This window comes from Lytechinus pictus, chromosome 15 (genome assembly GCF_037042905.1).
Source record: "Lytechinus pictus isolate F3 Inbred chromosome 15, Lp3.0, whole genome shotgun sequence".
In the NCBI taxonomy this organism is placed as follows: Eukaryota; Metazoa; Echinodermata; class Echinoidea; order Temnopleuroida; family Toxopneustidae; genus Lytechinus; species Lytechinus pictus.
This window is the reverse complement of record NC_087259.1, coordinates 26,595,472-26,614,533: the sequence shown is the minus strand read 5'-3', so window position 1 is coordinate 26,614,533 and position 19,062 is coordinate 26,595,472. Positions and strand designations below refer to the sequence as shown.

The 19,062-nt window shown below is 35.3% G+C and overlaps 2 protein-coding genes across 2 annotated transcripts in view; one reads left to right on the top strand and one right to left on the bottom strand.

Moving 5' to 3' along the window:
* Positions 1 to 317: 317 nt before the first annotated feature.
* Positions 318 to 4,090, bottom strand: LOC129277518 (cylicin-1-like). The gene is made up of 4 exons (XM_064110054.1): positions 4,079 to 4,090; positions 2,523 to 2,906; positions 2,008 to 2,442; positions 318 to 1,046 (listed from the first exon to the last, which is right to left on the bottom strand). The coding sequence occupies exons 1-4, from the start codon at positions 4,088 to 4,090 to the stop codon at positions 318 to 320; spliced, it is 1,560 nt and encodes a 519-aa protein (XP_063966124.1).
* Positions 4,091 to 7,257: 3,167 nt separating this feature from the next.
* The window catches only part of LOC129277515 (nuclear receptor subfamily 6 group A member 1-like), a 32,901-nt gene continuing 21,096 nt past the window's right edge, over positions 7,258 to 19,062 (top strand). Inside the window, exon 1 of the mRNA XM_054913682.2 lies at positions 7,258 to 7,306. Coding sequence (XP_054769657.1) covers positions 7,258 to 7,306 — 49 coding nt within the window. The remainder of the gene's footprint in view (positions 7,307 to 19,062) is intronic.

Below are 19,062 nucleotides of genomic sequence, written 5' to 3'. Positions count from 1 at the left end.
ATATATATATATTTGATAATATGAATATATATTATATATATATATATATATATTATGCGTTTATATTTCATATATCTTAAGTGTTTATATTTTAAGTGTTTATATATATATATATATATGTAATAATGGTGTCCTGCGTCATCTTTTCAGTTGGCCTCATCTCATTATATATATATATATATATATATATGTATACACTTCCCGTTTCTTTTTCCCTTCCCAACACCTTGTCTGTTTACACTTCTTGAAAAATGATCGACGCAATCGCCCTCATGTCCCTTTGCGACGCCGCAATTCTTAGCATTTTATATTCTATATCATTCTATATCATCCTTCCTACAAATCTTACTATCATTCTTAGCATCCTTACTATCATTCTTAGCATCCTTACTATCATTCTTAGCATCCTTCCTACAATAATTCTTACTATCATTCTTAGCATCCTTCTTGAAATTCTTACTGTCATTCTTAGCGTCCTTCTTACAATTCTTACTACCATTCTTAGCATCCTTCTTACAATTCTTACTATCATTCTTAGCATCCTTCTTACAATTCTTACTATCATTCTTAGCGTCCTTCTTATAATTTTTACTATCATTCTTAGCATCCTTCTTACAATTCTTACTATCATTCTTAGCATCCTTCTTACAATTCTTACTACCATTCTTAGCATCCTTCTTACAATTCTTACTATCATTCTTAGCGTCCTTCTTACAATTCTTACTATCATTCTTAGCGTCCGTCCGATTACAATTCTTACTATCATTCTTAGCATCCTTCTTACAATTCTTACTTCCATTCTTAGCGTCCTTCTTACTATCATTCTTAGCATCCTTCTTACAATTCCTACTACTATTCTTAGCGTCCTTACAATTCTTACTATCATTCTTAGCATCCTTACAATTCTTACTATCATTCTTCGCATCCTTCCTACAATTCTTACTATCATTCTTAGCATCCTTCTTACAATTCTTACTATCATTCTTAGCGTCCGTCCTACAATTCTTACTATTATTCTTAGCATCCTTACAATTCTTACTATCATTCTAAGCGTCCGTCCTACAATTCTTACTATTATTCTTAGCATCATTCCTACAATTCTTACTATCATTCTTAGCATCCTTACTATCATTCTTAGCACCCTCCGACAATTCTTACTATCATTCTTAGCATCCTTCTTACAATTCTTACTATCATTCTTAGCGTCCGTCCTACAATTCTTACTATTATTCTTAGCATCCTTACAATTCTTACTATCATTCTTAGCGTCCGTCCTACAATTCTTACTATTATTCTTAGCATCATTCCTACAATTCTTACTATCATTCTTAGCATCCTTCTTACAATTCTTACTATCATTCTTAGCGTCCGTCCTACAATTCTTACTATTATTCTTAGCATCCTTACAATTCTTACTATCATTCTTAGCGTCCGTCCTACAATTCTTACTATTATACTTAGCATCATTCCTACAATTCTTACTATCATTCTTAGCATCCTTACTATCATTCTTAGCACCCTCCTACAATTCTTACTATTATACTTAGCATCATTCCTACAATTCTTACTATCATTCTTAGCATCCTTACTATCATTCTTAGCACCCTCCGACAATTCTTACTATCATTCTTAGCATCCTTACTATCATTCTTAGCATCCTTCTTACAATTCTTACTATCATTCTTAGCGTCCGTCCTACAATTCTTACTATTATTCTTAGCATCCTTACAATTCTTACTATCATTCTTAGCGTCCGTCCTACAATTCTTACTATTATTCTTAGCATCATTCCTACAATTCTTACTATCATTCTTAGCATCCTTACTATCATTCTTAGCATCCTCCGACAATTCTTACTATCATTCTTAGCGTCCGTCCTACAATTCTTACTATTATTCTTAGCATCCTTACAATTCTTACTATCATTCTTAGCGTCCGTCCTACAATTCTTACTATTATACTTAGCATCATTCCTACAATTCTTACTATCATTCTTAGCATCCTTACTATCATTCTTAGCACCCTCCGACAATTCTTACTATCATTCTTAGCATCCTTACTATCATTCTTAGCATCCTTCTTACAATTCTTACTATCATTCTTAGCGTCCGTCCTACAATTCTTACTATTATTCTTAGCATCCTTACAATTCTTACTATCATTCTTAGCATCCTTCTTACAATTCTTACTATCATTCTTAGCGTCCGTCCTACAATTCTTACTATTATTCTTAGCATCCTTACAATTCTTACTATCATTCTTAGCGTCCGTCCTACAATTCTTACTATTATTCTTAGCATCATTCCTACAATTCTTACTATCATTCTTAGCATCCTTACTATCATTCTTAGCATCCTTCTTACAATTCTTACTATCATTCTTAGCGTCCGTCCTACAATTCTTACTATTATTCTTAGCATCCTTACAATTCTTACTATCATTCTAAGCGTCCGTCCTACAATTCTTACTATTATTCTTAGCATCATTCCTACAATTCTTACTATCATTCTTAGCATCCTTACTATCATTCTTAGCACCCTCCGACAATTCTTACTATCATTCTTAGCATCCTTCTTACAATTCTTACTATCATTCTTAGCGTCCGTCCTACAATTCTTACTATTATTCTTAGCATCCTTACAATTCTTACTATCATTCTTAGCGTCCGTCCTACAATTCTTACTATTATTCTTAGCATCATTCCTACAATTCTTACTATCATTCTTAGCATCCTTCTTACAATTCTTACTATCATTCTTAGCGTCCGTCCTACAATTCTTACTATTATTCTTAGCATCCTTACAATTCTTACTATCATTCTTAGCGTCCGTCCTACAATTCTTACTATTATACTTAGCATCATTCCTACAATTCTTACTATCATTCTTAGCATCCTTACTATCATTCTTAGCACCCTCCGACAATTCTTACTATCATTCTTAGCATCCTTACTATCATTCTTAGCATCCTTCTTACAATTCTTACTATCATTCTTAGCGTCCGTCCTACAATTCTTACTATTATTCTTAGCATCCTTACAATTCTTACTATCATTCTTAGCATCCTTCTTACAATTCTTACTATCATTCTTAGCGTCCGTCCTACAATTCTTACTATTATTCTTAGCATCCTTACAATTCTTACTATCATTCTTAGCGTCCGTCCTACAATTCTTACTATTATTCTTAGCATCCTTCCTACAATTCTTACTATCATTCTTAGCGTCCGTCCTACAATTCTTACTATCATTCTTAGCATCCTTCTTACAATTCTTACTATCATTCTTAGCGTCCGTCCTACAATTCTTACTATTATTCTTAGCATCCTTACAATTCTTACTATCATTCTTAGCGTCCGTCCTACAATTCTTACTATTATTCTTAGCATCATTCCTACAATTCTTACTATCATTCTTAGCATCCTTACTATCATTCTTAGCATCCTCCGACAATTCTTACTATCATTCTCAGCATCCTTCCTACAATTCTTACTATCATTCTTAGCATCCTCCGACAATTCTTACTATCATTATTACCATCCTTCCTACAATTCTTACTAGGCATCCTTACTACAATTCTTACTATCATTCTTAGCATCCTCCGACAATTCTTACTATCATTTTCACCACCCTTACTACAGTTCTTACTACCATTCTATTCATCATTATCATCATTCTCATCATCCTTGCTATCATTATTACCCATTTTTACTATCATTCTAATCACCCTTACTGCAGTACATGCTACCATTATTTTCATCTTTATCATCCTTATTGTCATTATTATCATCCTTACTATCATTATTACCAATACTTACTATCATTCTTATCATCCTTACTTCATTTCTTACCATCAGTCTTATCACTCTTACTATATTTCCTACTACCATTAATCATTGGCTTACTATGTCATTTTTACCATTATTCTCATCTTTACTTTCATTCTTATCACCCTTACTAAATTTCCTGAAATTAAGATTAAGGCCGACCCTTTTTGAACGAGAAAAAAATGCAGAAGCCAGATAAGAATATGTCGTTGATTATGATGACTAAAATCCCTCGTTTAGAGCATGGACCTACGTATAGGTCCATGTTTAGAGGCACAAAAATCATTCTTATCATCCTTACTCTCATTCTTACCATCCTTACTACACTATTTTTATCTTCCTTACTACAACTCTTACTTTCATTTTTAGTATATTTACGTGATTCTTATACTATCATCCCAGAAGGAAAAACCAGTTCCACTGGACCAGTTAGACCAGTAGAATTTTAACTGGTAACTCTGGAAATTGGAACATCGGTTTACTGGTCTAACTGGTCATACTGGTCCAGTTAAAATTTTACTGGTCCAGTTAAAAATTAAACTGGTCTTGAATTACTGGAATTTTATACTGTTTCTGGTGGTTGTTTCTCACTGGTCTTCATATACTGGTATCCAATTCAAGCTGGTCTTTACCGGTATTTTCTACTACTCTGACTGGTCCTCGAACTGGTCCTCGTACTGGTCTTACTGGATCAATTTATTACATGCATTTGGTTTGTTATATACCATGGTCAGTGAAATGTTATGGAAAAGATGGTTAGTAAATTAATCTTTCTGCTGTTATTTTAAATGTGATATATGAAATTACACATTTTCATTGTGAATTAGTTCACACACTTTTTGGGAAAGTTTTTAAACAACAATGAGTGCCATTGCAAGGATATTCCATTCTAAATCCTGATTTTTCTCTTTAAAATAGGAAATATGCAAATGAGGTAAACCACGTGATCAGCATCATCAGAATTACTGGTATTACTGGTCTTGACCAGTTCAATTTCAAACAATGAATTACTTAAGACCAGTTGACTATATATCAGAGGAATATATCTTGCTTTGATCTTAATCATATTTAAAGGAAATAATTATTTTAATGATAATGTTTATACTTGATAATTATGATAATTATTTATTGGACCAGTAACACCAGTTTGATGAAAAACAATTTAACTGGTATTACTACTTTGCTTCAACTGGAATGCATTTGTTTGAACTGGTCTCCAGTTGATTTTTACTGGTCCAGTTAAAAATCAACTGGTCCAGTAAACATAGACTGGAAACCAGTAAAAATCTACTGGAAACCATTTATTGGACCAGAAACACCAGTTTGATGAAAAACAATTTAACTGGTATTACTACATGTAATTGCTTCAACTGGAATGCAATTGTTGGAACTGGTCTCCAGTTGATTTTTACTGGTCCAGTTAAAAATCAACTGGCCCATTAAAATATACTGGAAACCAGTAAAATTATACTGGAAACCAGTAAAATTCTACTGGAAACCAGTAAAAATTCTTACTGGTCTTACTGGTTTTTCCTTCTGGGATTCTTATTCTTACTTTCATCATTAATTTTTATATTCTTCTTATCATCATTCACTATTCTCATGCTATCATTCGGTTAATTTTTACCATCGTTCTTACACATGACAAGGAGGAGATGTTTATCTACCCGTTTGGTGTTCCTGAAATAGACATATTTCTCATCACCAAGGACAATGGACATAATTAGACCACCTCATATCCATAATGGTTATCACTAAATTCCAAAATAACACAAACTTTACACAGCCGTATTTTCCATCCAATTTTCATGATCACTTTTCAATAGTTTTTTTTTCTTCAATAGTTTAATTGCACGCCTTTTGTCGTCAAATAAACATTTTCTCAGTGTGGGTAACCTCTTTTAGCGATTTTTTTTTGAGAGAAAATAGGGCCTATATATTTTCATTCTGCATGCCGCTGCAGACCTTAAACACCAAGGAGATATCACTCTAACTCTCCTTGGTAACACAACACTTCCCCTTTTAGTACATATCGCATTGGTGATAATGATCATCCAAATTCTAATTAATTGTTTTTGCTTAGTTTTATTGTGGTCCTTTCCCTTCTTTTCTTTTTTCGTACAATATGCATTAGATACGAACAGCAAAATAATAACACCACGATTAAAAAAGTTGTTACTTTGCGGGTATTTTCCTTAGTCTGCATGGACATACACGCATACATACGGAGATAGAAAAAAAATATGCTTATTAAAATGTAAATGTAGCCTAAATATGCAAATGAAACAGGCAGGAATATACTGATATCAACCAGTCAACTAAATTACATTATTTCACTCAAGGAGAAATTTGTCAAAATATCTCTTTGAGGTTACTTTTTTAATCTCTTGAAAATAGAGGAAGAATCAAAGCAGAATTCCATCTTCTGAAAGGAATCCTGGATATTATATACTTGGCTGAGCAAACTCAAGATCTGTCTTTCAGAAATAGAGACGAAAATAAGTGTGACAAAGAAAAGAGTTTGCCTCTTTTCTCTCTTTCTCCTATAACTTCCGTTATTTTTTTTTATAATTCAGCGGTACACTGTGCTGCTTAGCGAGACGAGCTAGCCGAAGCGCCTCGGCGGACCAGCCACCGCGGGAAGGCGAGCAAGCGGGCGAGGCTTTTTGTGTGTACAATGTCATGAATAAAGGGGAAGGTAAATGTAGAGCTTACTGTTACGTAATCACTTAGGTCTAGGCCACTACGTTTCTGAGAGGGGTGGTCAGCATTATCAACAGCACAGGGACCACTTCGATTAATAAATCGTGGAACTTTCTTTATATTTTTCTCAAATTCGTTCTCAGTTGTCGTTGATAAATTTACTTTTTTTGCTAGGAATACAAAAGTCGAACAGAGCATTGGTTCACGGTTCCAAATATATGTCATATTATGGTAGATATTTGACGGTGCGGGCTTATATTTTTAGGACTTACCCCCGCTTTAAGTCGAAGGTCTCATCCGTAACCTTGATTTCGACAGTTTCGCTGGGTGATTAAATCCCATTCTCATCGTTTTCGAACCAGTCCTGTCTCTCTCTATGTGTACTTTGTGTATATACCGGGTGTTTTGCGATGTATTTGTGTGTTTGCACGACTTGTGTGTATGCATGTATGACCAATAATGTGATATTACGCAACAGCGTCTGTGTCTGTCTGATGGATTTGCTAGTGCATTGGGGGTACCGAGCAGATAGTAATAATTAGAAACTGAGTGAAGGTGGCAAGTCCAACTCCAAGTATAGTACCGCGCTCTCCTTCAACACTCCTTGGATATCGTCCTTCTCCTCGACGTCCCTGTCGCTGGTCTGGCCTATTTTTTGTATCGTGTGTGAGTCCTGTTCGATGACCGGGGCTTGATATGTTACCTTATCCCAGATGGAATCCTTATGCGATGACGGGAACCGGGGAATCACCTCGCCCGACAGTGGAACAACTTCAAGGTGAGATAAAAACCAGACTCCTCTTTTTCGATCGTTGTCATCAGCCAGGCAGCCATCATCGCGATTTACCCAGAGTTCGTTTTATTTATTGAGTAGTCTTTGGTTAATTTGTTTCATTTCTATGTTATACTAAACAACTGCAATAAATGTTATAAGAGTTACATTTATATATATTTAACGTGTGTGATTGTAAATATAGAATACTATTATTATTTTTATATTGAGCTGAAGGTTGGAGATGGAGATGGTACTTAGCTGGCTGGCCAACCACCATGGCCACTGATGATGTACCATGATGAGAATTGAGATGTTTCAACAAACTTTCAGCTCACAATATTAAACTTTTTTTAAATGATAGTCTTGAATATGTTTTATTAAGTAAACATTATTGATAATAATAGAAGGATGTTTACCATTTTGATTTTGAATTATCACGTTGTAGCAGTATTCGGTAATTTGTCACTCACATGGCCATGGTCGTCTTGTACCGGTATGATACCCGCCTTGAAAAGATTGCACTGCGCTCAAGGAAGGTGAAGGATTTTGTTTTTAGGTTACGCGCCTGTAAGAATTTCTGACAGAATGCACATGCTTTTCAAGATTATGATATGGATGGTGCTTAATAATGGGATCTTCCAAACAAATATTATAGAGTTATATGAAGGTAATAGCAGTGTGATATTAGTTAATAATAACAACTTTGTGAAATACTTATTAGTATTCCATTCGAAGTTTGTTCGGGTACCGGCGTTTAACCTCTAAAAATTATTTAGAAAACTGGTAAGTGTGGTACGGTATTATCTCACCATGACGTATAGTGTAAGCCTATGCGAACTTATGAACTTCGACTTGATATTGTCAATTGCGTCTATACACTCATGACAGTATACTCGTCACTTGATATAGGCCTATCTGTATTTGATTTTCATAATCGGCTACACTCATTCAACGCTAAGACAATGTCGAGTGTTCTATATCACATTTAAGCCTTGTTCAATTTTGTTATGAACTTGGCAGGGTACCCGCCCATAAAAAATGGCGGCTGGTTCCACGAGTTGGCTAGTTTATCCAAGTGTTTATCGATCGTACTATCCTGCAGTTCAAAAGGCCTTTGTCTGATAATCCCCCTTCTCGTTCAAGTTGTTGCGTAATAATAAGCCTTGCTTTTCTAGCTGTAAACCGTTATATTCCCTGTACAGTGTTTAATTTGCGTTGAAGCTGAAGGTACCGTTATAAATCTTCGCACAGATAAGCTATGAACTTGTACGTTACGATATAGGCCTACTCATGTTTGCTGTATAAAGCCTATAAACGTCCAGCACTGGCAAAGTAGCAATGCCATGATTAACTAGAGGAAGTGTAGATGATAACTGCCGGATATTTTTAGCAAGACACTTGCAATCGTATCGAAATTTTGTTCATATTCCACTCAAACAAAAAGTTGGTTTTGAAGAACAGAGAAAATCTAACACGCATAACACTGAAAATTTCATTAAATTCGGATGGAAAATAAGAAAGTTATAACACTTAAATGTTTCGCTTAAAGGGATCGTTTAACTTTGTGAGCAGCTGATTAAAAAAATTCTCAAACTGAGTTGAAACGTGCGTATGAGTGCCTGTATTTGTCCTAAAAAACCCTGAAACAGACCACAATATAGGATGAAAAACTCTAATTTAGATGCAAGTAGCAATTTATTAGCCTGATTTTGAGAACCGTCTAGTAGACGGGTTCAGCTTATGACCAGTTTTCTCCAATTCAAAAAGTCCGTTGGCTATTTTGACTGCCTTCTGTTGTGTGTATCTCCTATACATACACTATTAGCTGCACTGTACATTCAGTGTATACCTTGTACACACTGTATGTAGGTCATGCTGTGTTCATCTAGAATTGATGTGTTGTGGTGCACAGATTCCCTGTATACACATATTCATTGAAACCAGCTCCCAATTATTTCAAACTTTGGTTTACATCTCCAAGGTTTTAAAATTGATCCTGTAAATATAATACTTTGAAACTTTTGGGATGGTATTTTTACACTATAAGCCTAATGTTTAGCCCATTTTCAGGAACCAAAAGGAGAATTTTTTAAATCAGAACAAAGTGAAATGATCACTTTAATTTCACCATGGAGCTCCATGATTTCACATAACAATTATGCTATAGGCACATCCTGGTCGGTATGCCAAATATGGGGACTGATGACATCATCCACTCACTATTTCTGTTGTATCTTATTATATGTAATATGAAATATTATAATATGAATATGTGTTATATGAAACAAATTTTTATTCCTCACTGAACATTTAATGGTTTGAACAGTCAAGTTGGTCCTTATTGTCAAATCTTTAAAATTGAAATAATATAATTCGAACAATGAAAAGAAATAGTGAGGGATATCATCGACTCTCAATTTCATGTCACCGAGTTGTTCATGAAACTGTTTTGTGAAAAAATAAGCGAAACTTTAAAATGTCATACTTTTAATGTGTTACATCCTCTTTTGATGAAATTTTCAGCGTTATGCTTGTTTTATTTTTCGCTATTGGTTCAACTCAAGATTTTTTTTTTTTTGGGGGGGGGGGGTGAACTTGACCTTTAGTTTAACTACCAGGTCCCTCTAACAGCAACATGAAGCTTAGCGATCGATAACGGAGCAGATTTTTTTTTTTTTTTTACAATGGATCATACTCATACACATTAATCAATGCTCAGGGCTGAAGATATTTATATCGGAATAAACAGAGAGAATTCACAGAGCAAAATGCTGAAAATTTGATCAAAATCGGATAACAAAATAACGAAGTTGTTGAATTTAAAGATTAGCATTTTTCCGGTGAAACAGTTTTAGGCATGTTTTCATGAATATTAATTACGTGGGCTGATGATGTCACATTCCCACTTTCCTTTTTTCTTATGTTATTACATTTTTATTAATTCACATTATGGTGATAATTTATTTTAACTATTTAATTTATAGAAAGGTATTTTGTATTTCGGTCGGGATCCCGATGTCTAACACAAAACTACAATAAGTTAATACATCAAAACTGGAAAAGGGGATTTAACAGGGGATGTATATAGAAGTAACGGCCATGTTGAAACAGAAATTAAGTAAAACATTAAAAATGTTACATATGGTTTATATTTCACTCCTTTTACAATTATGGTCTGTTTCCATCTCAAAACATTACCCCGACATTTATTCTAGCATTGAACTAAAAACATACTTTAAAACATCCACACTCGATGCCACTTTCTCGTCACGGAAGCAAATAGTATAGGGTCATCGAATCAGTGTTTATCAAATATTCCTCATTCGACGACAATAATAAAAGGTCAATTTGCGAATAATGAAATACATAATAAGTAATGAATTGTGGCGGTATAGGTGATGATGTCTTCATGGTGTAGTCGTGATAATGGACGGGATACCTACAGGTGGAGTTTAACCACACACCTGGTTCAACTCGACTTATTTACAAAGGGGAAAATGAAGATGAACAATGAAGAATAATAATTGTGTAACAACCCGTGTCATGATATTAAATTAAATTTTGAAGTTGAAGAAGGACACTTTCCTATCCTTGGATTGTAATAGATATTGACCAGATGTCAGCTGTAAGAATCTAGACTATCTACATGTAGACTATAGGCCCTACATTATGTCAAAAGCTTAGTTGAGTTTTGATGAGCGTTGGTCAAGAATGAAATATTGCTAATGTATCTATTTGAGACTTATCCCCCTAAGTGCCATCATTTTCCCTTGTTTTACTTAGAGCGCATTTTTTTACGATTTTATTTTTCAAAATATGGCCATATTTTGAACCATGACTTTTCAGTAAGGTAAAATATATTTCATCAAAGTTACTGTATGACTAAATAATAAAATTTCAAATAATTTATATGAAATTGTATACGCGTAAATTTATGACACTGCGGAAGCGGGGTGCAGAAGCACTCCCCAAAATTATTCTGGGGGTGCTCGTCAAAGTTTTCTTGACCAAAATCACCTTCATTTAGGAGTGATGACCTCTTATTTGATAGCAAACAACACCTCCCCCCTGCCTAATAATTCATCTGGACGAATGTTTATTGAAAAAATATAAATATTTCACCTTCAGCTAATAAGGTTTGTCATTTTTTTACTATATTTTAAGAAACGTCTCATTTAAACTTCAATCTAATCACTTAATCAGAATTGCCCTTTAGAGCAGCAATTAAGCAAGAAACAGGGTATTAACAGTTTTTAAGAAATAAGTTCCTGGCAAACAGTAGCTTAATGAGCCAAACATTTTGAGGGGCATAGCAATGCGCGTGTGGAAATATTTCTTAACACTAAATTCTCAAGCGAGCAAAGCAAGCTAGAAAAAAATATCGGACCTTTTTTAAATGAAAATCTAATTTGTGAAAGATTTTAACGTGTATTCAGATCTTACCCTTTTTCACTTTCTTCTCTTTCTCCTTCATTTACTTTTTTCTTGGTCGTAGAACAATTTTGGGGGGAGGAAGAATGCCCCCCCCCCATCCGTACGCCAGTGCAGATGAATTTGGATATTCACAAAGGAAAAACGAGGATTCCAACAATGAAGAAGTAGAAGGTTAAGAAAAACTAGTGTTTTACAAAATAGGTTGTACCCATGTTATTTTCCAAGGGTAATGAATGCTTCAATAATTTCAAGGGCCGCCCTGATATTTTTTCTCCCAGAAGAATTAAAGTGGTACCCGTTTACACACACCTGGAAGGAGGGGTAAAACAACCTGTGACCTTGAAGTCCCGAAACAGCATGCCTATTTTGACCCACACATTACAAGCATAATGGTCTACTCTGAAGTGTAGGCCTATGGTTTTGGGTAAAAATGGGAATATTTCTTTGTAATTGTAGTAATTATGTGAAAGAACTTTAATATGATCTTAAGTAACGATAAATATTACACGCATAAATCTTGAAAGTTTAAATTAGTTCTTAAATCTGATATGGAAGACAAAGAAGAAGCGTTCTATATGATTAGGCCTAAATACTGGTACCCAATATCAAACGTTAAAGAAAAGGAATGTTGCTAGCGGTGAATACATCTTATTTGTAAATGAATAAAGATACTCTATAGTGCTATGCATTTCTTAATGATTATTCTATATATTTGTATAAGGTATCTCAAAGTAATATATTTGTCACAATGCTTGGAAATGTTTTTCGCATTCTTAATGATTATTCTATATATTTTTATAAGGTATCTCAAAGTTATATTTTTGTCACAGTGCTTGGAAATGATTTTCGCATTCTTGGTAACTATTTGCGCACTAATAAATAAAAACTCATTACCTGAAAGTTTCTGAAACTTCACTATTTTCTTCGGATATCAATTAAATTTTCGGGGTTATGACTTTTATACTTCAAAATCTATTTTATTCAGGGGCGCGTCATGGGGTACATGGGGCGACCGCCCTCTATAATTAAAAAAAAAATGAAAAGAAAAAGAAATATAAGTGGGAAAGAGGGGAAGGGGAAATATTGGGAAGAAGAGTATGATAAGGAGAGGTCTGGATCGTGTTACTCTATGATGCCCCTATATACTTAAGTTAAATTAAAAAAAAATTCTTTATGACGTCACCTCCGTGTCCTCTTGCCCCCCCCCCCCCCCCCATCAAAATAATCCGACGCCGCCCCTGATTCTATTTAAGAAATCCATGTAACTTTCGGGCAAGTGAGCTATAGTTGGTTTCATCCTTCTTTTTCTGTTCTTCCTAATCTGATTATTATAATAATAATATAGGGTATTTATATTGCGCACATATCCACCTTGTTAGGTGCTCGAGGCGCTCCTATATTACCCGGCTAAGCTAGGCGTTCATAGCGCACACAGCTTTTTAAGGAATTACTTCCTACCGGTACCCATTTACCTCACCTGGGTTGAGTGCAGCACACTCTTTCTTTCGTTTCCTTTCTGTTCTCTTTCCTTTCGCTTTTCTTTTATTTCTTAAGGCGGCCCTTGTGAATTCACCGAAATTTGAGTGGCGGGATATCACACTTAAGTCCATATCCTATATAAAGAATTTCGACATGGTTGATTAAAATTTTATTCTCTGTACCCGAAGATTCGTTATTGTTTCTATCGAAGACGAGCAAGTGTTTATTGAACTTGAATAGATACAGAATGACGTTTAAATCAGTTTGACGCTGCTCTTCATTATTATGTATATAAGGTAGGCCAACAATCATGTAGGCTACATGGCAGTGACAACCACTTCACCCCCCGGTTCACCCCTCCCTTCCTCCTCTACCCCTCCTTACCCCCTCTACCCCTGCCCCTCCAAGTTTCTGTTCAAGTATACGGCCTTTCGTCATAAGTTTATGAATCTGTCACATCACCTGGGTTCGATTGTTACCTTACATGTTAATTGTTATAAATGATGTTGGCCAGGCCTACCCAGCGATGTCGTTGATTGTATTTCAGCATATTATACACTATTATCTCACTATAATTTGTTTATTGTGGTTGTCATTTCGCGTGGAAACACCAATGGAGTTCGAATCATGTTTATTTGCAGTTATATTGAATATCTTTCCTTGATTCAAAATACCAAGTAAATGGGTAATCAAAATTAATGCTCGTTAATCACGTTGTGTAGAAAGAAAGGGTTTTGGAAGTGGACAAAAGATGTTGAAATACGGGAGAAAAGATTCTAAAAACCGCTAATGCTCTCTGGTCACTTTCCTTTTGAACTCGCGAGCATTCAACCTGGTGAAGTTTGAGAATAACAGTCAAATTCATTGCGGGGTAATTGCTTTGACCTTACTGTTACGAGGAACTACTCAACAAAAACCTTCCTTTCTTTCGGATACGCTTTCCAGGTGAAGTAAACGAAATTATGTTTTTACTCCTCATAGCAAGAATGTGACCCCTGCAAAGTGACCCACCGCAAAAAAACGCTTTCTTATGTAAGCGCTAAATTAACACGTCCTTCGTGCTTGGTTTTGGGTGAAGTTCGGTTTTCGGGGAAGGAAAAAATTGACAAAACAGACCTTGAAAAAGACTGGGAATACCTCCTGGAGAGTGGCTACTTTAGAAGTTCAAATATTTCTGGTCAGTTATGGAGATGACGAATTTCGATTGACCATTGAAAGATGATCATATCTCCCAATTATATGTGGTGTGACTCATGTGTATGTACTGAACATGATTCATAAAGAAGAATAGACTTGAAAGTGAAACAAAAATATGATGAAAGATTTTGTAAAATTTACAGAGAAATTGTCTTCATTACTAATCATTTCCAACCGAATGTACATGTACTATCGTCTTACACCTTTATAGAGTCTCCGTATTCTTGATGGATATGTGTTCACTCTACAGCTCTCATGGATAAGCACTATGATTTGAAGCCCGCCCTCTGTCATCCAACAGGGGAATGAGTACTCCGTCACCGCCCCTTCCACAAGTTTACCTGGAAATATGATTTGAACAGATAAAAAAAAAATCAGAAAAGCAAAACACTGAAAATTTGATCAAAGTCGGACAAGGAATAGGGTCCTATAAAGTTACGACATTTTAAAGATTTGCATTATTTTGGTGGAATACTTCTGTGCATGTCTTCATGAATATTTAATGAGCAAACTTGTGATGTCATATCCCCACTCTTATTCTTTTGTATTTTATTATACGAAATTATATTTATTTAGATATTTCCCCCCTAGAACTAAACAGTTGGATCGACAGCTGATTTAATGCATTAGATATTCATTGCTGTAACTTACATTATCATAAGAGAGACATATCCTTATTTTGTATGAAAAATGAAATATATATAATTTCATGTAATAACATAAGAAAAATGAAAGTGGGGAAGTGACATCAGACCACCTAATGAATATTCATGACGAAGGGCATACTACCATTTTAACAGATATTGCTAAACTTAAAAATTCAATATCTTTGTTATTTTGTTATCAGATTTTGATGAAATATGCAGCATTCTACTCTATGAATTTTACTCTATTAATTAGATGTAAATATTTTCAGCCCGGGGTGCCCTTTTAAAATGCGTAAAACTAAAACACACACACTCACGTCCACAATTATCTACACTCACCGGCATCACACACCCACATCAGTTCCTACTCATCAAACAGAAACACAATCTTTAGTTAGCTTCCTCTACATTTATCCAGACGGACATTAATGTACACTTATTATTATACACGTTTTGATAAAATCATAGATGCGAAAATTTATTTACAAAGAAACAAAGAATTTAATAATTTTGCTATTTGAAAACAACTCTAGACGTATTGAACTATTCAAAATGAAGTGGAACTCCACCTTGCCAAATTCAGCCCACTAAATAAAAAGGGAAAGTGAGTGAGAGAAAGGAAGGAATAATGAAGATGATTATTAAAAAAAACATGTAACTCTCTAATACGCCCTTTTATTCAACTGAAAACTAATAGAAGTTCATCTTTAGTTTATCTCAAACCCATTTTACCCCCACCCTTTGTTTCTCTCAAACCCATTTTACCCCACCCCCTCCCAAATAAAAATATCATTGCACGCCCCTGGTAAATCTCTTAAATGTCATTAAAGATGTGGATCGATAAAAAAATATATATAGATCCCAATCAGGGACGGAACTTGCCCAACGAGCCATGCTGGTATAGGGAAAAAAAGCTAAATATATTTTCTGGAATGAGTTGAACTGCCCCGGAATAATAGATGACATCTTTTTTGTGAAGGAATCAATGTGATTGTAATGGTAAACAATTTGAGACTTCCAGACAAGCATAAGCCTCAAAGGAGATTCTCAATATAACGGTTGCATTATTATGGCGGCTAAGCTAAGTGCAGGGGCGTACCCTTTGATAAGTCTCGATGTGCATTGATTGCGCCACCCCCCCCCCCCCCCTCCCCGAAAAAAAGTGTAAGACCTATACTACAAAAAGTAAGATAAGACGATGTTGAGTGATTATAGTGATGGACTTTTTTCATGTTCCTGAGTGATCTTAGAATTCCATAGGGCCTATTTACTTAGATAAACATTTATGTTTTAAGTCCATCTTCCAGACACTGTGTTTACTGTGGTATAGATTTACTTGATATGGATCAAAATACAGATTTTTGACAATTAATCCGGTATGAAGGAAAATCCCTTATTATATAACAATTATAGGCTATCGGAAGCTGACTGAAAGTTTGACCAAATATACTCGCATCGGAAAACTGTTCATAAACAGTTCGACCATTGGAGCATTTCCTTAAGCTGATAAGTTTTTGAGCTCCACATTTCTATGAAAGGCAAATTTAATTTCAAATTAAAAAAAGATAATTAAAATTTAGGCCTTTATGCTTGAAATTAATTCAGGGGATGGGCAATTAAGTGGATTTCCAAAGTAGACCTAGGCATGTAGGTCTATTATCACTTACAGTTGAAAAGAGGGTCCCGTTTTTGACCGTGATTACATCAATAATCATTAATCACGGCATTGTCATATTCAGATCTACGATTTTCAATTCACAATTCCTTAATTAAAAAATAAATACTGTCATTTTTTAGTGGGAAATTGGGTTTTTAAGATGTTTCTTTGCTTCGAAAATTCAGTAATCGTGGTAGTCCGGATTCATTCTCCTTTGACCCACTTTAATATTGGTTGCGAATTTGCCTTTATTTTGTTGCTATGTCTGGCAAGCATGACCATTTCTGACAAGCTTTTCCGTCATTTTGTTTAAATACAAAGTTCTGATAATAATGTTCGTCTAAAGTCATCTCAGCTCTCAGAGGCATCAACTATTCAAATCCGATCATGGAGGTAGAAAGCATGATCCGATTAATGAAATGGGACATAAAATAGCAAAATATGTGAAATGAAAGATATATTTGTCAAGAAAACCGCCCAGGTATGACTGGTGATTGAGGAATGGATGAACGAAGCTGCTTTGATATGATCAAAGGAAAGAAAAAGTCGAAAATAACTCTCCACCATATTGTTCCTGTAGAGAGTTGCTTTTGTTGTTGGCTTGGCTCGAGCGAGCTGCTCCAGTCGGTAACAATAGGTGTCCATCTTCGGCCCAGACACAATGGGGGGAGTTTTGGCGAGATAACAATGAAGTACATGGGCATGTGCATTGCGCTGTTGCACCACTCAAGGACATCGGCTAACAAAGGACTGAAGAGAATCGCAAGTATTAACGCCATGGCTTGGCCAATCCCCTCTTAAAAAAGACACCCCAGTTTGCAAGTTGGTATCCTTTCACCAATAATCGATTTTTCTTTTCTTTCTGAACGGTGTGGGATGTTGTTTCGATCGGTGGAGTTTTAAAAAGGGGCAGGTATCGGACCCCACTGATCTCTCGAGGTTATTATTGATTAATGTTATTCACTGGTTAATGTTGTAGCTAGTCACCCCACCGCCCCCTCCCCCATACCTTGTCGTGTCAATGATCGATGTGAATAATAAACCTTGATTATACTGGAATGTTTCTTTTATTGATCGGCTTATTTTCTTTTCAGGATTTCAGTAACAGTTATGAAATAGTTTTACGAATTTTATTTGGGATAGAACTGAGTTGCTTGCGTCAATTATGAGTTTTGCAAGTGGTATGACACTGAAAATAAGGGGATTTAGATTTTTTTTCGTTAGGCAAATAGTGTATTTTTTTGTCTATTTCAAACCGCAGACTTTTTAATTGCGATGTCACACGGTAGAGGTAGTGATTAAAAAGAGGAAATATACAGGAGCACGATCCGAACACTCTTGACATCTTATCCCCGCTTATTTGGGTCAGTGTGAATTATTTATTTATTAACGCATCCCCAACTCGCTGGCTTGCGCCAAAAACGAATGCACAGTTAATATAATGCGGTAGCTTGGATCAGGGAAGTGTTATCTATAACACTTCCCTGCTTGGATTGTATTAGTTATGTGTTTCTGATGTAAGCCCACAGATAGGTGAGGGGGCCGTGGATCCACAAAATTTTCAAAATCAAGAATAAAAATGGGAGAAATCATATGAAGAATGGGGTAAAACGTATTATTTTCTTAATATTATGTGAAAATCTATCAATTTTTATTTTAAATGAAAACTGTTGTTCACTCGCTTCTCTCACTCGCAGCTTTTTTAAAAAAAATTCCCGGAATCCATGTCTGGCCCCTCAAAATGTTTTGATCACTACGCTATAATTCCTATATACCGATGTCAGATGACTTCATATCATCCAAAGATATCACTTAAATTGTTTATATAATTGTAATGCATCGATACATAATGATAATGATGCATCGAAAGCATGTCAGGCCAAGATGAAGTATTGTATTTATTAGCATGATAAAGACTATATAATTTATTATGTAGGGTCTCGAGACATGGCTTCTTTTATGGACATCAGGCGCGGATCAAGGGGGGGGGGGGGCACGTGCCCCCCCCCCCTTTGAGAAGAAAAATTAAGATTTTTAATGTAAAAAAAATTACATTGAAACCGTTGACACCGAGATGTGCCCCCCCCCCCCCCCTTTTGAAAAAGAAGACCTTTTTTTTTTTGCTTGTCAAATTTTTGTTCGGGTACGAAATATTAATTTTATCCCTAATTGTTTGAAAACCCTTTTTTTTTTGGAGGGGGGGGGGGCTTATCAAAATTTTCCTCCGAAAAATTTGCCCCCCCCCCCTTGGGAAATCCTGGATCCACCTGCTGGACATCGATGAGCCTCTATTCGCGACGATTTCGAAAAACGGTTTCATAACTTAATAGTTAAAATACATGCGA